This window comes from Ammodytes marinus, assembly GCF_949987685.1.
Source record: "Ammodytes marinus genome assembly, chromosome: 11".
In the NCBI taxonomy this organism is placed as follows: Eukaryota; Metazoa; Chordata; class Actinopteri; order Uranoscopiformes; family Ammodytidae; genus Ammodytes; species Ammodytes marinus.
Window position 1 is genome coordinate 8,032,286 of NC_137215.1, and position 22,578 is coordinate 8,054,863.

General features: G+C 40.7%; 1 protein-coding gene across 1 annotated transcript in view; it reads left to right on the forward strand.

The window, feature by feature from the left end:
- LOC307257938 (protocadherin-15-like) overlaps window positions 1-22,578 on the forward strand; it is a gene marked incomplete at its 5' end in the record, with an annotated part of 140,002 nt that overhangs the window by 89,567 nt on the left and 27,857 nt on the right. Inside the window, 2 exons of the mRNA XM_080037302.1 lie at window positions 17,415-17,524; window positions 18,662-18,802. Coding sequence (XP_079893428.1) covers window positions 17,415-17,524; window positions 18,662-18,802 — 251 coding nt within the window. The remainder of the gene's footprint in view (window positions 1-17,414; window positions 17,525-18,661; window positions 18,803-22,578) is intronic.

A 22,578-nucleotide genomic window follows, 5' to 3' on the forward strand; every position in this document is an offset into this window, starting at 1 on the left:
CAGCTTTCTGTGATGTTTTGATTAAGATTTAATCACTCGGTAGACTAGACCGTCTCACATTTATACCTTGAACTGTTGCAAATGGCCGTGAAGACTCTGTTCCTCATGCATTAATTAGTTTGTAATGACGATCGCTATCCGCGCATCGCCGTGCTCTCATTGTCAACAGTCTCTCGGTAAAGTGGCCCCGGTTTTGATTCTGTGTCCCGCAGTCTTCGTCAGGGCTTTCTTCTCCCTGTGCATGACTAATTGATGAGCTGTGTGTATTAATATGCATTAGAGATTCGTGATAGATGCTGCCGATCGACACCGCTGTAAACCATGTTTGTTTGTCTCCGAAGGGCAACGCAGGGCTTCCCTCATGGGTTTATTAGGAGTCCCCCTTTGACAAGATTAAGTGTTTAGACTGTTAAACTGGGCTGCGAGAGATGCAGGGGAACATAATCTATACTGCTCTCGGAGATGACTGTCTGCTACACATGCGATATACAGCTGCAATAAGTCAGGGATGGGGTGGAGTGTGTCTGTTCTGAAGACACTGTGCGTGGGAGGAGGGCTAAGAAGTCATTCATAATTAAAAAATAACCATGGATTATTAACACTCCAGCTGAAGTTGCTTTGAAAAATCTTCCCATGATGAATGAGTTCTTGGTTAGTGGTTGCTGTCTTTAATGTTGTGCTGCAGTGTAGAAACCTGCTGCAGTGTTCCAGGAGATCCCAGCCAGGCTGTGAAGCCTTAAAGTGTGATGGCAAAGTTGTCTGGCACAATTGCAGTCTCTGGGAGCTTAAAGTAAAGCGTGTTTTAAGTGGATTGATTTACTAGCTTGTATGTCATTCACAGTAGGGAGTCTTGGCAGACTATCTTGTGTTACTGAATTTAATGTGCCTGTATGCATAACAGGGAAAGGTACACCTTGCCAAGCCTGTCAATGCATCAGTGAAGGTGTGTGGCTTTCTTTGTATACAGGTGTGTGTCTCTGCCCGTCGTAGTGTGTGTGCGTGTGCGTGCGCATTGAATTCCTACTTAGTAATCCAGCACTTTGTGTGTGTGCTCACGTTCTTCTGTTGCTCAGCTTTATTCAGTGATTGATACGCGGCCGCAGCAGCGCTGCCGTTGAAAGGCCATTGATTAATGCTATAAATGAGCGCTCTGTCTGGCACACATGCGGGAAGGTCAGGAACGTAGGAACAGACCTCTGTGGGGTCACAATCGACGATGCTAACCATACCCAGTGGCAGGCCTGCTGTAAATTGTGAACCTTTGAAGTTATTAGCCAGGTGCTCAACTTGCCTCTCCTGCCCAACAAGGTTCTCTCCAACAGAGAGCGCGTCTGCTCTGCGATGAACGGGCCCCTCGTTCCATGCCTCTTCATCTCTCTCTATCGTCCCTCTCTCCGAGGAACCTTCTGAACACAAATCACTCGCTTAATGTCCACAGAAGATCTCATCCGTCTCTGCGAAGGCATTTAGTTACAGCAGCCAGTCAGGTTAGCCATGCCTACAGCTCCCGAGCACACAATTAAAAGCAATCTGCAGGGCTTTGGCTGACTTAATGATTTCTGCTCCTGACTTTATGGTTGGTCCCCTCCATCTGTCAGAGGGAAATGAGGGGGTCCCCGACATTGTCGGCTAAAATAAATGCCTCATACCGTAGTTGCTACTGTAGCAGCATGATACCGCGTGTCAGAATGTATGAGCAACACACTTTGTGTTTTCTCTGTGGAAATACAAAATGTTACTTTCAAATGTTCAATTTATACTTTGGTTAATTACCCTGCAACCAGTAACACTGTTCATAATAATAGAAAAGGAAATTATTCAGTGATGTGAATTGCTTTTAGAGCTGAACCTATAATGGCCACTCAACAATGCAGATTTAAACCCTCTTAGCTTGCTGTTAGTTCTCTAGGCCAGAAGTAAACTCTAGAGTATAAATGCCCTCATCAACCCCCTCACGTAATACTGCAGGCAGCCAAGCTGAGGGAACGCTACCTGCCCAGCATGAAGTAAATCAAATACATTTGAAAATAGATCATTGTTCTTATAGTTGGAGAGGCAAAAAGGAGAGTTACATACACTTTCCTTTGTGTTCCATGTGGTCAGAAATGTTCCCAATGGCATGGTCATGTTGCTTAATATCTGCTGGATGTGAACTGTATGTTGCAATTATACTAGCTATAATAGCTTGATAAGAAGATGGTAAATTATAGCTACCATCGGGGTTTCTTTGAGATTTTTTGAATGCTTTAGTAGGGCTCCAGGATTGTGTTGATAATAAGAATGCCAAGAGTACTAATAGAAAAGTTGACTTACACAATTCAATGAGGAAATAAATCATAAGATTCACGTTCTTTTTTCCTTGTATCTAGACCGAAACACGACAAACTCTATAACATTGACTCATATTTTTAAAATAATATTTTTCATAAAACCATTTATAAAGCATTTCAGTTCCCTCCCAAATAACCACAGAGATGGATTAACAACTCAGATGGGATTTGTTCCAGTCTACTAGGTCAATTAGGCCAGGTGATAAGTGTTCGACTCTTTAATCCCCTAATGACTATAGCTTATTGTGAAGGTTTTTCTGGTAGCTTTCAGTGACTTCATAGCTTCATCTTGATCGCTGCAGCATCAGCTGCCACTACTGTATGCAACAAGCATTTTCAAAGTATGTATGTGGTTGAACAGCCTTAATCTTCATATTTCTTTATTTTTATTTTTTTTTATAACCCTTTTCTTTCACCCTTTCAAGCTTCTGCCCTCTTATTCCCATATTCTTGCCACCTGCTGCTGTTTTGAAATTTAGTAGAATGAACAAGCCTGGGTCTCATTCAATTATCCTAGGTGATTTCATTTCTAAAATTATAACAGATGTTATTGATGCCATTGCCCCTCTCTGCAGTCTCTACTAAGAAGAAAACACCAAGGAGAAATGCAACACATTTTAGAGAGTGTTGACAAGCTGAACACAGGTGTTGACAGACAAATCTCCAGGTGCATTATGACATCAATAAAGATAGGATTTGCATTTAGAATTTTAAACAAAGAGATACGAGGCAGCCCTTCCTCTCTGATATTGCCACACAAAACAATATAAATGTGCCATGTGTTCTACTGTTGAAAGGCTGACAATCCTAGTGTGTCAGTAGCCCCTGAACTTGTATTTCTATTTCTATATCATATTTATTACGGACATAATTCAGAACAATCTTTGCACCAGTAACAGTAATTTTACTTGTGTAAAATATCCTCAGACTCTCTGCAGCCCTGCAAGTATGTATGAATCAAAAATGTGATTTAATTATGATAAAGCATGCAGTTTTTCTTATGTCATATTGAATATCTGGCTTGATTAAAGCTAATGCACATCGACAAAGATAATACACCATGGACCATTTTTGGAGGGCTATCATTAAACCGCTGTGAATGGCTATTTAACATGGAAATCACGGACACTAGCCTTTGGGGAAGTCTTTAGCACCGGGCACAATCTCTCTCTCTCTCTCTCTCTCTCTCTCTCTCTCTCTCTCTCTCTCTCTCTCTCTCTCTCTCTCTCTCTCTCTCTCTCTCTCTCTCTCTCTCTCTCTCTCTCTCTCTCTCTCTCTCTCTCTCTCTCTCTCTCTCTCTCTCTCTCTCTCTCTCTCTCTCTCTCTCTCTCTCTCTCTCTCTCTCTCTCTCTCTCTGTCTTACTGTGGCCACTTCTCTGGCCCCGATGTTGAAAACCTGCTGTAAGGTGTGAGCATTTTTCCACGCTGCTTATCTCTCGCACAGCCCTTTCCATTCTAAATGTACTCTGAAATCGCATGGGGCTTTCACCTCACCGCTTCTGACTATGTCATTTTGCTCTCCTCCTTCTTCCAGCCCCCACCCACACAAGCCCCCTCATCCCCTGAGTTCCCCTCCTCGGCTTATCTCTCTCTCTCTGTCAGTTTGTCTGTCACTTTGCCTTCCCTTTGCGTCTCTGCTCACTTTACAGTCAGAAGTCTTTTTATTTTCTCCTTGGCGAAAGGGAAGAATTGGATTTCTGTGCGGGTGTGTGTGTGCGATGACATAAATGTTATGTATTGTTGTATTACACTCTTTTGCCACAAATGGTTGTTTATCTCTCCAATTGTCATTTAAACATAAACCTCTAAAGGACGTGTACATTTTAAGACCCTTAACGTCAATGTTATTATACTGTATATGTACAGTGGAGGAAATAAGTATTTGACCCCTCACTGATTTTGTATGTTTGCCCACTTAAAATGAAATTAACGGTCAATCATTTTAATGATACGTTTATTTTAACAGTGATAGACAGAATATCAAAAAGAAAATCCAGAAAATCACATAAAGAAAGATAGAAATTATTTTGCATTTCATTGAGTGAAATAAGTATTTGATCCCCTATCAAAACATTGCTTAGTACTTGATGGAGAAACCCTTGTTGGCAAGTACAGAGGTCAGACATGTCTTGTAGTTGATGACCAGGTTTGCACACACCTCAGGAGGATATTTGGACCACTCCTCTTTGCAGATCCTCTCCAGTAATCTTTAAGGTTTCGAGGCTGTCGCTTGAGCTTCAGTTCCCTCCACGGATTAAGGTCCGGAGACTGGCTAGGCCACTCCATGACCTTAATGTGCTTCTTCTTGAGCCACTCCTTTGTTGCCTTTGCTGTATATTTAGGGTCATTGACGTGCTGCAAGACCCATCCACAACCCATTTTTACGGACCTGGCTGAGAGAAAGAGGTTGTTACCCAGTATTTCATGGTACATGGCCCCATCCATAGTTCCCTAGATGCAGTGAAGTCCACCTGTCCTCTTAGAAGAGAAACACCCCCAAAGCATAATGCTTCAACCTCCATGCTTGACTGTGGGGATGGTGTTCAGAATTCCTCTTCCTCCAAGCATGGCAAGTCACTATGATACCAAATAACTTGATTTTGTTCTAATCTGACCACATCACCTTCTCCCAAGCATTCTCTGAGTCGTTCAGTTGTTCATTGGCAAACTTCAGACGGTTCTGCACATGTCCCTTCTTGAGCACGGGGACCTTACGGGCACTACAGGATTTCAATCCATTACGGCATAGTGTGTTACCAATGGTTTTCTTGGTGACTATGGTCCCAGCTGCCTTGGGATCATAAACAAGCCCCTCCCCCGTGTAGTTCTGGGCTGATCCCTCACTTTTCTCATGATCATTGATATCCCATGAGGTGAGATCTTGCATGGAGCCCCAGACCGAGGGAGATTGATGGTCAATTTTGTGTTTCTTTCATTTTCGAATAATCGCACCAACAGTTGTCTCCTTCTCACCTAGATTCTCGCCAATGGTCTTATAGTCTATTCTGGCCTTGTGCAGGTTTACAATCTTGTCCCTGATGTCCTTAGACAGCTCTTTGGTCTTGCCCATGATGGAGATGTTGGAGTTTGATTGATTGACTCTGTGGACAGGTGTCTTTTATACAGGTAACAAGTTGAGACAGGTGTGTTTTATACAGGAAACTAGTTGAGATTAGGAATACTTTTTTAAAGCACAAGGACTAATCTGTGGGAGCCAAAATTCTCTATGGTTGGAATGGGATCAAATACTTATTTCACTCAATGAAATGCTAAATAATTTATATATTTTTTTTATGTGATTTTCTGGATTTTCTTTTTGATATTCTGTCTATCACTGTTAAAATAAACCTAGCTTTAAAATGATAGACCGCTCATTTCTTTGTAAGTGGGCAAACTTACAAAACCGGTGAGGGATCAAATACTTATTTCCTCCACTGTATATATTACATTTGTACATACTTTACATCGTGTTTGTATGGAAACGTGATAGATTTTTTGAAATAACACTTTCCTCAGCAACATGTATTTTCTATTGGTATTTTTACTGATTGAAGACAATATGGGAGGAAGAGAAATGCCATGCCAGAGCACTGCAGTCCATAGTAAACCATGTCAACATTGAGTATAACAACAATCAACAACATGCTGTCACTACTTGCCGCCCCACTCATTACACAATTAGTGAACGTATGCTACAATTAGGTTATTTGATTACTGCTCCATGCACACATGCACATGCCCATTAATAGAAGACATTTTCTTGTTTCATTTCTGCATTTTTTTAGGTAAGAACGTAAAGACCTCCTGCGTACATTTTCTATGGACGTCTGACAGCAGCAGCGTTACCACTGAGTTAATGTTCAAATCCAGCCACACTGGACTCTATAGCCTTTACACATTAAAGCAATACACTAGGCCTCTTTAAATCCAGGCTAAAAACCTATTTATTCAGGATGGCTTTTAATACACAGTAGTGTGATGACACTTTGATCTTATTTTGTTTTATCTTATTTGATTTTATTTATTTGATTTTATCTTATCGTATTTTATCTTATTCAATCCAGTAAAACACTTTGGTACACCGAAAGGACTGTTGTAAAGGGCTGTATAAATAAAGTACATTTACATTTACATTTACACTACTCATTACAATAAACACAAATAAATGTATTGCAGTGTTAATTTCGTAGACTAAGACTATGACGAAAAATATTCGTCTACGAACCCTTTTCACGGACGTAAACTAAATAAAAACTAAATAAAAAGGCAGATGTGATGACGAAGACTGAGACTAATTTAACTGACACTATAGTCTACGAATAGGAACTAGACGAAACTGTTAGGGCGGGACGAATGGAGAAGAGATCCAATCAGAACTACTCTTTTTGTGGGACAAGTTGGGAAGAAATCCAATCAGTGCAAAGCAGCGAATGCAACCCTGCTGTGTCGGTGAAAATCGACGGGAGACCGCGCAGGTGTGAGCGGGTGGAGTGAGCCGCTGTGCTGAAAAACTCTGCGGTATGATGGACAAAAATGATAGTCAGGGATATCCTGCCCGTTAACGATGTCTAGGGGAACGGCTAAGTTCCGCGATCTGTTTGTAGTAGGCTCTGTCTCGAGTTTGAATACACAGAGCCATGTGAAACTGCCGCCTCCGTCCGTTAGTTTCTGTTTTTAAGTTACAATCAACTCCGACGCATGGACAGCGTTCAATTAAAACCTCTAATTGTATTATCTAAAAGGCTTTGATGCAAAAGAAGTCCGAACACACACAGCGGCAGCAGTGTTGCTTAAAGGAAGGCGCAGTTGCTCAAATTTATCAGCACCTCAACTGCGTCCTGCTGCTGCTGCCCAGGGGCGGCCTTAACGATCTCGGGGCCCGTTTCAAGACCTAGTGTGGGGCCCCCCACTTTTTTAAAATATTTTCTTTATTTTTATTTTTTTAATAAATAATGCTTGTGCATGCTCCCCGCAAAAAGAAAAAAGATTGTGGAATCCAGTTGGTTCATAGACAGATCATGAGATAATGGACCCCCGGGCACAGGCTCTTAAAGCCCCTCCTCCCCCCTATCCAGTCAGGTACACTGATTTTATGTGAGATTATTACTAATGAAATAGCATACATGTTTTGTATTACAACCATTAAATTTGTGTCTGTATTGCATATTCAAACCTTAATACCATTCAATGAAGAAAAACACTTAATCGACGAAGTCCGCTGTATATTTAGTCAAACTAAAATCTGCTTATATTTAGTAGACTAAGACTAGACTAAGACTAAAAGATTTTAGATGACTAGAATAGGACTAAGACTAAATGGTGTGATATTCAAAAGACTAAGACTAAGACTAAATCAGAATTTGCTGCCAAAATTAACACTGATGTATTGCACACAACTGTGGGCGCTCATTTTAAAATAATTGCAAGGAAGACAACAGCTGAACCCTGTGCCCTCTAACCACTGACATCCCTGTGACATCTGGAGGAAAATAGCATGAATATTTTTTAGAGAAAAACAGATCCATCCATATCACATTGCCAAACTCACACAAGACTCTAATGCTTACATAATTAGGCAGTTGACTTGCTTTCATAGCATACAGCTCTTTCACTGGCAGCTCTCTTTCAACGGTTGTTTTGCCAGACATGTATACAAGTCATAGAGGTGCACACAGCCTACTCATCCCTCTGGATTGCCAGGCATTTAAAGGGTTAGCTTTAAACCCACAGGGTGCTCACCCACACACTGCCTGTCACCATGCCCTCACTGCAAACTTACATTAAAAGGCAACCTCAACCTTCTCTATTTCTGTACATCTATCCATCTACAGTGGCTTTAGAAACTATTGAGATTCCTTCTTTGTTTGCACACTTTATTGACAATGTAATTTTAAATTGACCCTGTGAAAACCTATTTTACATCCACTGTACAACACAAGAAAGTGTGCAAACTAAAGGGTTGCAATACTTTCTGAAGCATCTGTATATATCATTCTTTCCTGCTAGCCTTTCTCTCCCCCTTCCTTTTCTGAATCACAGCTATAAGGTGTGGAGGTGTTTCATTCTTCTTAAGGGCATGATTGATTTTCAGCCGCAGGTTTGAATCTGCAGCCCTGAGCCTTGATCCCACGAGCACCAGGAGTGCACTGACCTTTCAGTCGTCTCCGCTAAGTAGGCAGGCATCACTTGGCTGTCTAACAGACCAGTTCACACTCATCACACTCAAATATCAACTAAAGGTTGGTGCCGAAAGCCAGGGAAGCAAAAAAAAAAAATGAAAAAAAACAGAATGACCTATCATTAAAGGTTTATACACTTACTTCCCAGATAATTATCAGTCACTGTCAACAGTATGCATGTTGCTGAATAATGATGTTGTTTGTATTTGGATTTCTGAAGCGTACGCTCAGCTATTTTTAGGATGCTAAGCAACATAACATAAGAAATGTGAAGGGCAGGCGCAATGTCAGAGTCCTTTTTGCAAAAATTTAAAAACCCAAGAAAAATACATAATTTATAAAAGTTGAAAGGATGCATTAATGCAGATTTGTTTTCAAGGGATCCTATAAACTGAGGTCCAAGATTCATGAATTGAGCTAAAATGGAAATGACTGACTAACAAATGGACAAACAGATGTGTGTCTGCTCAGAGATAATATTACTATTAACTGTACCGAATATATACAATATTACTTTACTCTTTGGCATGTACGAATATACATTTTGAGCTCTTGTGTACTATTAAAGGAATGCTATGCATATTACCTAATGGCCAAGTAAAGGTGGAATGAATTTGTCCTCTAAATAGCAAGTATAGGAAAAAATCCTAGTAATTGGGACTGAAAAGTCTCTGATATGTCCGGCGTAGCACTTAATATTTCCATAATTGTCTGAAAACACCCCTAATATGAATGCCTCACATCAGCCAAAATCTGCCATTCAGTGTAATTAATGCAAAGTGGAGTAGATATAGTGTTATATTGTCAGTGCTCAGTATTCTAATCCTTTAGTTTACAAGACCTGTTTCATCATAGAACCCTCATGATCACAGGACTAGCAGGTAGTTAAAATTAGAATGTTTCCCCCTTCTGTCGTCCATCCAATTAGACAAGAACATGGCATACCTGTCCATGTTACTGGGCACTCACTGAATGCATTACAAATGGTGTCTGTAATTTATGGTTGCAAGTCCAACACACAATTTCTGTTATAAATACTGGTATTTCCTGCAGTTTTAGGCTATTTAAAGAGGTACTAAATTAGGCGACGCCTCCCTCCAGGTGTTGGTGTAGTAGAATAGATCATGCGGGCAGGAGCAGTAATTTAACAGTAAATCATGCAGAATGGCATCAGCAGCTACATGGCAACCGAGTGATTATCAAATTGCTAGCCGCAGTTGCCTGCCGAGTCTGGACAACACACCCACCCACAACCAGTGTCCAAGTATTCGCTGGCCAGGTCTCTTTGTGTACTAAATGACCCGGTGAAGTGATGTCTTGTGGGCTGACATTGCTAAGCAGGCAGAGAGTGGTACCACTGTCTCTATGCACAGTGCAATGCTGTTTTTCCATCTTGCCCTCCAGAAGATTTTTGATTGAAGCCCCTTCCTTTCTTGTGGAACTCAGAAAAATGGCTCGCTGCGAATACAAAAGAAACTGTGGGTCTGGTGTGGCAAGATAAGGGATCATAGGAAGAGCTTGGGGAGGAATATGATCAGACTAGCGGTTGTAAACATTTATTTTCTTGTTTAGGAAAACACGATAGTTTAATGTGAATACTGCTTAGGCATTACTTTGTGTCTGAGGCGTTGGATTTCTGAGACATTATTTTTTTCTTAAACAGTGTTTTGTGCTGCTAGTGTGTAAAATAGTTTACCACTTAGAGAGCATTTCCACTAACTCCCATTATCCAAATGTGTATAACCTGTTTAGGTAGAAATGTTAAATTAAACAATTGATTGATGGTAGACAGCAGACCATTTATCAAGCCATCCGGATGTGTTAATTAGTACTTTTAAAGATCAAACCAGACTGACTTTCTTTTGGAGTTCCCATTCTGCCCTCTAGTATAGCCATAAAATTGCTTTATGTGGCCTTTTAATTGAGTGTTTTATTTTTATTACCTTAATCTATCCTAGAAAAAGGTAACCACAGTAAATGCCATGGTGCAAGATGACCTTAGTTATTGAAAATGGTTTATGCAAAACGGTTAGATTTGAGGCACTATCAAAGATTAGATCCCAGGGAAAAAAAAGGAAAAAGAAAAGTGGAAAAATGCACTTTTCTTCTGTGCTGTTGAAAGCATATGCGCATACATATCCATAAATGCATATATATAATAAATGCAGTCTTCACCCCCTGCCATGTGTTCGCTCCTGGAATGTTTGTAGTTATGTAGTGAGTTCCCCTGAAGCCTAAGAAAACTTATTTTCACTTCCCCTGTGGTACCAGGTGATGTAGGTTTGCTGTTGTTTTATGTGCCAAAGTTTTGAGTTGAGATATCTTCCATTTCTGCCACCAACTCAATACATTTGAATAACCCTGCAGCAGCTTGTGTTCGCATATAACATTTTACCAGTTTTACCTGGATAATCTTCACTAGACAGATTTAATTTGGTCAAAAATGGCCTCATTCACACACATACAAAACACGTGCTGCACTCTGAAAGTGCTCAAAACAAACCCATGGGTCATATGAAGAGCTTTCCTCATAGCTTGTCAGAGTGCTGTAAGAGTATTTGAATCTCAATAGCTCCTATGGAGGACGTGTGCTCCTCCATCCTTTATAATAGGTTAATCCAATTTAATCTGTATTTCTGAAAGGCAACCTGATTGCAGTTCCCTTACTTCCACGGAGCCATTGTGGCCTGGTGCCTTAGTTGTTGGGTGTTATTTCTATCAAATTGGCTGTAGTAAATTGTATACTCTTGGTAGAATAGCCTTTTCCCATGTGAAAAAGCCTCGTAATACACCGGCTATCAGACCCTGAACTATTTTCCAAAATCCTTTTGAATATCTTGAGTGCTTTTGGGATCTCGTAATAGCTCTTTCTATCTCTGTTTCTCGTTTACCTTTCTCTCCGCCACTTCTCACTCCCCCTTTGCTCTTGCCAAACATAACCTATAATCTTTAAAGTTCACCCCTCAGTCAATAACACCCCTACATCTCAAATACTATTACATTAGATGGGCTCCTTTTTGTATCTCAGCACAATCTTGGACTCTTTCAATGGACTGCAATGTGGGAAATATATCACAGATATTTTAAGGACAACAACTATTCAACGTTCACAACTATTTCAAAGAACACTTTTTTATGCTTTTTCGTCTTGTCTGACATAATAAATGTTGTTATTGTATTTAAAGTCATGTTTACCAATACTAAAGTGTCAAATAATGACGTACATGCATTTAGATGTATTCCCTGCCGACCGTCTGGGGTGGCAGTGCACATCGCTTAACGCTAGGCGCGCTGGTCGAGATTCGTTTGTTCAAATTTCCTGGATCACCTTACGCGAACAAAGCGGATTTTCCATCTATGGTAATGCTGCTACACGCTCAGGCCCGCTCCCTTCGCAGGTTTTCCGGAAGTTAACCAATCACAACGGAGTGGGTTTGGGGAGAGGGGGGAGAGGAAATACATTTTTTTGTCCGTTGATTCGTGTCAGGCTGCTCTATAGGAGTCATTAATAAATTGTTCACATGATACAATATGATAAATTTAACCGGCCTTAGATTATAACAATGCCGTGTCCAACATCTTGAATCAGGATGACCTTATTAAATGCAGTAATGTTGTACTCAGCTGGTCATTTTGAATGTTGAACACGCTAAAATAATTTGATACCTACAAACCTATAAAAAGATCCAGTTCAAGAGGCTATTTCCTGTGTATTACATGCTCTGAGGCTTTGCCACAACAGAGTATGTCCCTTTTCATCTGCTGTTGTTTGTATGTCTGTCTGTAGGAGCTGGATATGCATTCCATATGTCTGATTAGGGGAAGTCATAGGCGTTTCCGTTTGGCATGCTCCAAATTTGCTTCCAGGCAGGAACAAACAAGTAAACGCCTTGGGTAACATCTAACAAACAAGTATGATTCAAATCTCCTCAACAAAATGTGTGCAGCCACTATCTGCAGTCAAGCAGAAATGCGCTGCCTGCATCACATGTGCAGTACATATTTACTGGCATTCACTGCACACTGTTTATGATGTTTGCTAGGGAGCACATTACAGGTCAATTGCTTGCATTTGTTATTTGTTCAAGACCCTTTAAGCAGCCCTCCATCTACACACACACACACACACACACACCAGAAGAACACAGACTTAAGCAGAGAGACTTCTTGATTCTCCTGGCGTGTGCGTGCCACCTGTTGTGCGCTCGATGATGCAATGGTACAGAGAGGGAAGGAGAGGTAGAAAAGAGAGTCGGCGCGGCAACAGCAGGCCCCTGTGGTGCCCGGCCAGGTTTTCTACGCCTCTGCCTTGTCTGGTATGCATCACTCCGCCATTGGCCCTGGGGCAGAGTGCTCGCTGACACCTGTGTGCCGCCTGCCCCCCCTTCTCTGTAGGCTTCCCCCTCACCCGCTCTTATGTTGACACCACCACGGTAGACATATCAGCTTCCACTTCTTTTCATCTCTCTCTCTCTCTTGCTCTCTCTCTTTTTCACTCTCACTCTCTCTCTCTCTCTCTGAATGGGATGTTTCCTCATCTGAATATGAGAGGAATGAAAAGTGGCTTTGGTCTTGCTCAGTAGTACAAGGTATTGCAATATGCATAATTGACTATTTGCTTATTACGTGCCTCTTGAATACACAATTTATTTACCTTCTAGATAATATATTTTAGTCTCAGTATGACAGAATGTTCATAATTGTAGGATATTGTGAGAATGGTATTGCTTGCCTTCAAGTAGCTGTTTAGTCATTCCGCTATGACATTTTATTTAGCGTACATATATCTATTTGTTCTTCAATCTGCCATACTATCTGTGGATCTACCTATCAGTAGCTACTGTATCCAACATTTTCTGTCATCCGTTATGTCTCCATGCGGATACACCGTCATACTAATCTGCACACGCACACTTCATACACCTTCACACCTCCCCGTGGCATTTCTCAGCAGCTTACAACCCGCAGGCAGAGCCACTTTGTAGGGAAGCGATAACATGTCAGCTCTGCCACTTCCTTGGCAATCACACCATGAAGCCCTGGTGCAATCTCCAAATATACTTTCAAACCGGCACAGGTTTACACAGCCATGCTCCATACCAAAGTTTACTAGCACATCTGCAACCGCCCAAAACTGAACGCTCCAAGAAAACGTGTTTGGAAAAATAAAATGCCCAGGATGTCATTTGACAAGACTGCTTGTATCAAAATATTAATTCTATAGGGGCATGTGCAAGTGATGTAAGATCATTTGTCACATTGACCAACTTTCTTGTATTCAGAATGTTCGTACAGTATTTTCACCTGACTGAAACCAGCATTTTAAAGTTTGCATAGTTAAGACAGTTCGGAAGGATATGACCTCCTGAGGCTTACAAAAAGTTATGTTTTGAGATTACAATACCAACAATTTTCGAAGTGAGGCCCATTGATGTTCTGCTAGATGAATTTGTCGTTTCAATGGCTCGAATCGTACGTGTTGGTAGAGATTTGGAGAGATACTGTGTCGCTTACAACATTGCAACTCACATAAATAAGTACTTGGCTTGCATTTGTGCCTTAAATTGGAGAGTCATCTGGGGTGGTTTGTTCTTGATTCCACTTCAGGCTCGGTCAGTCTCCACACTGATGCCCAAAATGAGTTGCATCTGGTTGCAATGATCATTAGTCTTGTTTGAACCGGCACACCCAAGTTGACATCAAGCTGCTGAAACGTTTTTTTTTTTAAAGTGAAGGCATTCACTTTGCTGTCACACAGAGACAGCAATTTTTCGGTGACAGCCCCGACAGTACGCCAAGAGGGGAATTTAACAGAAGTAATTTAGTCTTATCCCAACAACACATTCATCACGTGTCAATAAAAGCTCCGTATTTTATCATTGAAAGGCTATCCGAGCACTCACAGTTAAGTCATTTCATCGCAGCGTACAGCAAACAATATTATCTCTCAGAATTGCATTCTATATCATCCTCTATCCAGGGGAATAGCTTTTTTGTTTTCCCACAATTATTCTCAACCCGAGATGTCCTTCGGGATTGTTTCCCTCCGTAGATTGTTACTGTAGCCTTCAGGATGGATGGACAGACAGTTATCTTTTTTTTACTCCTTGTCCTTCAAGAAGGTAACTGTTTGGACATTTTGGAAAGAGGGGAACACATATTCTATAGTGACTGTTACACCTGCCAACTGTCTATAAAGTTAATGAGTGGGTTGTTTTACTCCAGTGAGCAGCGGAGACAGTGTAATGTATCGTCTCCACTCCTGTGTATCCTTTCAGCAGAAAACCACTGCTCTGTTTCCGTTTGAATTAAAGTCTTCCTACTCTTCATCTTCACTTTGAAATTGGTTCAATCTTCCTTTCTCACCACTGCAATCCTATAAAGGGGAGTTGCACTATAAAATAAGAATCAAGCCCAAAAAGGCAAACTCAGACTGAATTTTCTTTTTCTCTCTGGATAATTCATGTTGTTAAATGTGCTGGAGCTTAGGGGTCAGCAAAGACTAGAAAGATGAAAGCAGGGAATAGCATTTTGTAAATATGGACCAAAGGCATCCAATTCCCTCTGGTTGATGTTTATAAGTCTGACTGCTGAGATAGCGCCTACTTCCAAATATACACTTTTAACACTGACTGTTTAATAGAATCGGACTGATCGCGGTGTGAGTAAGTAAAACTCCCACAACATTGTCACAGATTTTTTAAAGGTGCTCCGAGAAACATTAATTTTTTTGTTCATTCTTGCACCCCCTTTGGACAAAAGCAGTAGTGTTTTTACCACGCCAGCTGTTGTTCCTGGGTGAGGGTACCCATGACAAAGGCCATAAAAAAAACATATCAAAATAGCATTCTTTGCACTAATAGTCTTGTTTGCTGTTACATGTAATTTATGATCATCAGAGGAAAAATGTGAACGTTTCAGAAATATTTTAAAGTTCCTCGTAACACCTGTAACGCTGCTGTGGAAAAAAAAAGTAAAACTTTGAAGGAAACATTTTTCCAGCACGCGCATGCCCAAACACAAACAGACACACACCTCATATGCAGAGATGTGAGAATAATTAAAAGCGCCGTCACGGTATCACAAGAGGGTGTCACGCTCAGACGACATTATCAGCTGAAATCAGCCCTCGCCGTCACACCACCGAGACAGGGTTCCCTGCTATTTATGCCGGTTGTTATTTCTGTGCATAGTGGGGACAATCATATCGGCTGGATATGATTACGCACTTGAATTACGCCTGATTGTCATTAGGTTTTTATGAAGTCTCAGTTATCAGCAGGAAAACACTCACAGCCGTTCCCAGATAAATGTGTGCTGCATTTACTATCAATCATATTTTATGGATATTAATTGTTTTTGTTTGTCCATCTGATAATAAGACAGTTTGTCTGGCTTATTGTCTGCTCAAAGAATATCACATTCAAAGAATTTGAGGAAGTCATGAACAAAATTCAATTGCGAGTTTTACGACATTACAACAACAAAAAAACACATTGGGGAAAACCCTGATACTCCCTGCAAGCTGAATGATCTTATTGTGTCATAACGATATGGTAACCCCTTTTTAGAATGAAGCAGAAAAGCCCAAATACCCACACAGGTTACCCACAATTCAACGGAGCAGCAGCTGAGAGTCAAATCCAAGAATGAACAAAAAAAGGAGAGCTGTGCTTCAATGCTCTGCTCTCTCATAAGCGACACTTTAGGATACAAAGCCGGCATTACTCCTAAAGATTCACCTAACCCCTGGTCAGCCCTCTGAGCGTACTTATCCTCACTGCTAAGTCATTATTTGGTATGTAGCGAGATTTGGCATTAGTCCCAGCATTTCTGAATCATTTATTTATAAGTGATATTTTTTTCAGAGTAAATTGTGCTCCATTAGTGGGAAATCGTTTACTTATTCATTTACCATGTGGGAAAAAATGATGTGCTGTATTGTTATCTGGAGACTAGAGTGAAATGAAAGTGAATGGTAAAACACCCAAAATAAATGACAAAAGAAATCAAAGGAAAACAAAACTATCGGGATAATATGTGGCTTTTATATTTCATTGAGATGCTATAAATGATTATTTTTTGAAAACTTTGTTTTTAATTTTTTATCAAAGCAGAATTCAAGAATTTAAGTATTAATCAATGACAAGAACGGAAAAGTAAAGTTTAAAAAATGTATTATGGATGCATACAGAATGACAACTCAATTGCAGTGCAGGGCCAAATCTATTTCCCTGGCGGATAGTTCTTTTCAGGATTTTGAAAAAATGAATATGACAATTTTGTTACAACCTGGCTCAACGGTTGGCAACAATAAAGGGGAGGCCACACATAGTCTTATATAAACATAACATATTTAATAAAGAATAAAGTGAACAACCAAAGATAACTGAAACAAAAGAGCAGGCTGCAGGCCAGGGAAGGGCAGAGTCGATCAGTCAGGCTGCTTTATAGCCTGCTGAGCTGAACCTGCTCAGGTGAGCTGAACCTGCTCAGGTGAGCTGATCACACCAGGTGAGGTGGCTCCACCCACCAGCTCCCTGCAAGACAGAGCACAAAACAGTAACAACACCCCAAGGCACCCTGTGGCCGTCACAATTGTTATATAACTTTTTACACAATCACAAGAATGAATATTTACTCTGTGCTGTGACAATACTGTACCATACTGTTTCATGTATTAGGCGGGAAATTCAATAATTGAAATCAAACCTTACATATTCAGTTTCTATAATGCCTTACCCCCTAGATATACTTTTCTATAGCTTTTGTGACAACCCTCCATCATAATTCTTTTTTTCATACTGTGAGGTCGGAACATCTGCTACCATGTCAGGCAGTTTCATTGATCCCCCCAAGTCCTAATATTGTTTGTCTTACGATTTGTGTTCTTTATCTTTTCCAGGTTTTCTCCAGTTAGTGAGCTGGCTCCATCTGGCACACCAGTGGGATCTATCCTAGCTGCTGCTATCAATCAAACCATCTTCTACTCCATTGTGGCAGGAAATGAACGGGGTATGTGCACCACCAGATCATACACCGGACTGTCAATCAATAATGTCTTTTCACTTTAACAATACAAAAGATAATTTATTTCCTGACATTCCTGACATATAGTTATTTGCTGTTTTTTTCCTGGCTTTGTCTGGCAGTAGAAAAGGCAATTGTGACATACAAGGCTTGCAGCATTCGACTGCTTTTCACACTTGTCGGTGAAAGTCTGAAGAGCATAATATCGCACTAGACAGGTGTGAGGTTAGCTCAAGTGTTCCAAGCCAAAAGTATTGGGAGACGTAGCTGAGAGAGCAGCGAGTCAGTAACGCTTTCCCACTGTGGAAACTAGACCTATAGTGTCACTTTTCCTTTTCCTTTTCTTTCATACTACGAGCCGTAGTTTGGTCTGGCTGCGCGAGACTACTTTTCCTTCGACGTTTCTGGAAACTGCAGGCTCAAGAAGACTTAATAAAAGTTCCATAAATCTACCCCTGAGGCCTCTCGCGGTAATATTCTCAGAGAAAAAGGAAAAGCGTTCTAAAGCATGACCTTTTCAGGTATAGCCTCTGAGGAGATAGGGTCTTTCAATGCAACTGAAAAAGGAAGAAAAAATTCCGCCAGATGTATTTCTGTGATATTTCTTTTGTCAGTGTTCCAACTAAAACAATCCCAAAAAAATAAATAAAAACTTATTTATTACAGCCTTCATTAGAATTAATGCAGTTTGGTTTGCTTGGTGCTGCCACTCACTACACACTGTTTTCCCTGAAAGCACATGTGTGGAGATTTATCAACTGCATCTGGATAATGGAACTCGACTTGGTAGTGGGTTATGTGTGTGACAGGTGGTAAGAAAGGTTCCATTGAGCATTACACTTAAGGACCAATTTGCCATGAACAGAAGGGCTCCAATGATTGAGTATGACTGCATTAAGTTGTTATACCTGCAGAGTAGCTTTTAAACAATATCGATCGAGGGATACGTCGGGCAAACAAAGCCACGCCGTATATCTCTGAGACTCTGAACACTATGTAGTTAAGAAAGGGGGCTTAACTATGCACACAACCTCCTGCTGCTATCCCTTCTGTTACCTATATGTTAGTTCAGTCCTTTTTCTCCCTCCAATTCTAATGCAATCTGATTTTGTTTGGTTCCAGGTCATTTCCGAGTGGACAACAGGACAGGCGTGATCTCCACAGCCAGACCTTTGGATTATGAGAATGTGACCTCCTATGTGCTGCGGGTACAGGCAGACTCCATGTTGGTTGTCATGTCCAACCTGCGCGTGCCTTCTAAGAGTAAGATATAAAAAAAAAAACATTTGAATGTGTGGGGTTTGAGTTGTGTTTTATGAAAATCCGGGATGTTATTCGGTGTTCGTATGCCTCCAGGTGTCGCATTTATATTTACTCATAATCCCTCCACCGTGACAGATGGTGATTAAGTGCAGTTCATGTTATTCTATGGCGGCGTATTTCTATCCTTTTCATATTTATTTTCACGTTGACTGCAATTACGTAGAGCCGCTTGGTATGATGTGTTTGTTTGTATGCGTGGATTATCACTCGCTTGATCCTTACGAGGGGCCATTCTGAAGAAGTGTTTAACATGATCCCTTGCTTGAATCCTATAATCATGAATCGGCGACATCACACCTGCTGTTGAAATGACAGCGAAAGCACCACAGAAGCTCCATGGTCTCAGTTATCCTACAGTGTTATTAAAGACCAAAATAAAGAAGATATTATGTCACAGGGTGCACTGATGTACTTGTATGCCTTATGCACTGCTGCTCTTCTTCGCCGCACTGCATCCATTTGTATAATTGGTGGCAGGTCTGCTGCAGCCTGTGATTGGTTGTTCACTTTCACACTCCATTTACCGTCAAGCTGTTTTTTTTTCAATTGATTAAGGATGCGCTTTGTTTTGTGGTGTTGGTGTCCAGCTCACAGTTATTTGTGATAGAAAAATCTGCATAGTTGTTGTTGTCTCCCACTAGAGAATTTTCATACACTTGGGCAAACATGAAATGTCATCCATAAATGTAAATGTACCACCAAAAATGTGGTTAATATTTGACCAACCTCCATTCCAAACACAGGGCTCGAGCAATGTGTAACTACTATGTACTCCTCTGTAGCAGCATATTAGTCCAATGCTATTATTAATCCTTTAAAACCTAATGTTCAAATTTGTCGCGTGAGTCAACAATCAGAAATAGCGTGTTTGTGTTGTCCATTAATCATAGAAAAATTCCCGGTAAAGCAAGCCCTTTGTGTTCCCATTCCCATTCTTTAGCCCTGAGTGTTCTTCAAGCAAACTAAATAATTCATCCGCTCGAAGGCGGGGCTAAAAGCCTGCTGTCACGGCCTCTTCCTGGCTGCCTCTCACTGCCTTCCCGACCTCGCTACGAGAATCCAGTAGCTTTTTGCATGTCTTTGTAGTCTGCGGGCGCGATGCGTCACACAAATGGTCGAGCACATATCTTCTCTCTCCTCAAAAGGCATTGATGATGTTGCAGTCAGTTGTTCCCTGCAAAAAGTGACAGAAGTGTTGGGAGAGCGCTTGATAGAGAAACTTCCTTTGGTTACTTTTTGATTGTCAGTGAGTTGAGAAAGTTGCATAATATTCAGATGCACTCAAAGTCAGAAAAATTAGGTTTGAGACACTTGTTTGCCCATCCGAGAAGCAACTTGTTTTGATGCATACTGAGACCTTTAGACTGCACTGTTCCATGGCCTTGCTTCCGCCGGAAAATCATTAGGGGCCTGTTTATGGACAGTTTGTAGACAAAGGTTTTTTGTATAATGATGGATGAAGTGCTGAGAAAAAAGTCGGTTTCATACCTCACCCCCTCGATCTATTTGAGATACGAATGAAGAATCAATGACTTTCTCTAGCTGCCCTTCTTTTTGCACCGTCTGTCTCTCACATACTAATGACAGCAATTACAAGTACACAACACCCAGGTACACACACACACACACACACACACACACACACACACCGAAAACCGTTTCTTGTCTCAGTTGTTTTATTCTCGTGGGCTCTGTGATAGCTCTTGTATCTTTATTGAGTTTAAATGATCAGCTCATTCCTCGACTAATTTGTCCGACACATTTATCTTGGCCTGTGTACTGTATATGTATGCAGTAGCACATGACCAATATATGCAGACCCGCACCCATACCCTGACACGTCATTTGCGCTCACACTTGCACAATTACCCAGATTAAACAACACATTATTTTCTAAATGATAATTCACCCAAGCTTACTATGCCTTAGCAGCATTCCCTCCTCTTAATGGACCTGTTTCTTTCATATGTCTTTATGTGTGTGTTTGAGAGAGAGAGAGAGAGGAGGAAAAGGAGGGTGGGTTGTACTTGAGTTTTTGTTTCCTGACACACTGAGAATGGAATAGCACCACTTTCTACAAAGAGAGCGAAGATAGAGAAACTCTGCAGACCTCTTTCCCATCCCCCTGGAGTCCCTACCTCTGTAGTGTCTCGCACTGCGGCTTTTGGTGCCCGTAATTTGATGCGCTGTGTTTTTTTGTTTGTTCAATTCCCATGGTGAATCGTCAGCTCCAAATGCCACATGACTTTACATTTGTGTTTGCAGCCAGAGGAAGAATGGTCCTTGACACAGCATTTTATTTTTATTTATTTTAAACATAAACTGCAGTGGTGGAATTTTTCTTGCGCTGTACATTCGCATTCATGCTGCACACTGTGGGTGTAACTGTGACAAATGAGGTTGACAAATGTTAATACCAAGTATGTGTTTTTTTTTTCTATTTAAAGATACAGGATGAATATTTCAAAAGGCCAGTTAAAAAGCAAATCTAGTATTGATAAAATGCATTATTTTCAGATTTTTTTTCCTCATTTCTTACTCATAGGGTTTCCTTCCCCTCTGTCTGCCTGATTATTGGATGCCCTTGAAATGAGTGATCGCTACAATTTTCCAACCTTTTTGTTGACGGTTTTGTTGTGTACCAAGTCGTGGCGAAAACAAACTTCCCAACAGTAATAATGCCTGGCAGAGCTCACATAAAAAAAAACAATGGCTTAGAAGAAGTCAAGATTTCCTCGCCATATTATTATTTCACAGAGCCATATTTCACTCCGGGTGTTAGTGCGATCACTAATTGGATGGTAAACAGACTGCAAACTGGCTCAGTTGTTTTCCTCATCCACTTATCAAGGGCAGCGAGAGCTAAGCCATCAACACACTGGAGTCGGTGTTTCCTTAATTTCCAAATATTTTCTGTATCAAAACAAAATTATCCTCCTCATTATTGGCTCAAAGTTGTCGGCTTTGCTAAAATAGCTTCTTGCGTTCCTTTTTATGAAAAGGGGTTAAGTGAGATTAAGGGACATGTTTCTCTTTCCAGCAGCTTGCAATTACAAATCCACTTGAAACAGTTATCGGAGCATGGCTGGAAATGACTACTAAATGAAGGACGCCTTCCTGAACCCACTTAATCCACTTTTGAATGAAACCAAGCAAATAGAATGTACTTTTACAGTTAATGTCACCCACATAAACTATTTCTAAGGTTAGGTGAATGGCATTTCTCAATTTTAAAAATAATAAAATTTATTCCAAATGTGCTCCAACCATCTGTCCATGGATGATATAAAATATAACGACCCAAGTGCTACTTTATTGACGGCAAGCCAATCGGGATCTTATTTGAAAAACATGCTCTGATGTTTTCCTTGATGACTATATTTGGAAAATATTCTGGGAAACGATTTCAAGCTCTCTTTTGAAGTTGTGGAGCAACTGATGACCATGAAGGAATGATATTGACTAGACCAATTTTCAGGCTAAATTATGCAACACTTTGCGACGCCAGCTTCGTATGACGTCTGTGACGAGTTTATTCAACCGCCAGTGGCCATGTTGGTATAAACTTTCTGGGTTTTGTGTGTCCCTATTAATTTGTTTGTGAAGCTGAAGCAAACTCGGGTCATCTACATCAAGTATATTATGTACATTGAAGTTCAAAGATTGGACTTAAGTGCTGTGTTTATTTATTCACATTAACTGACAGTAGTGGTTTT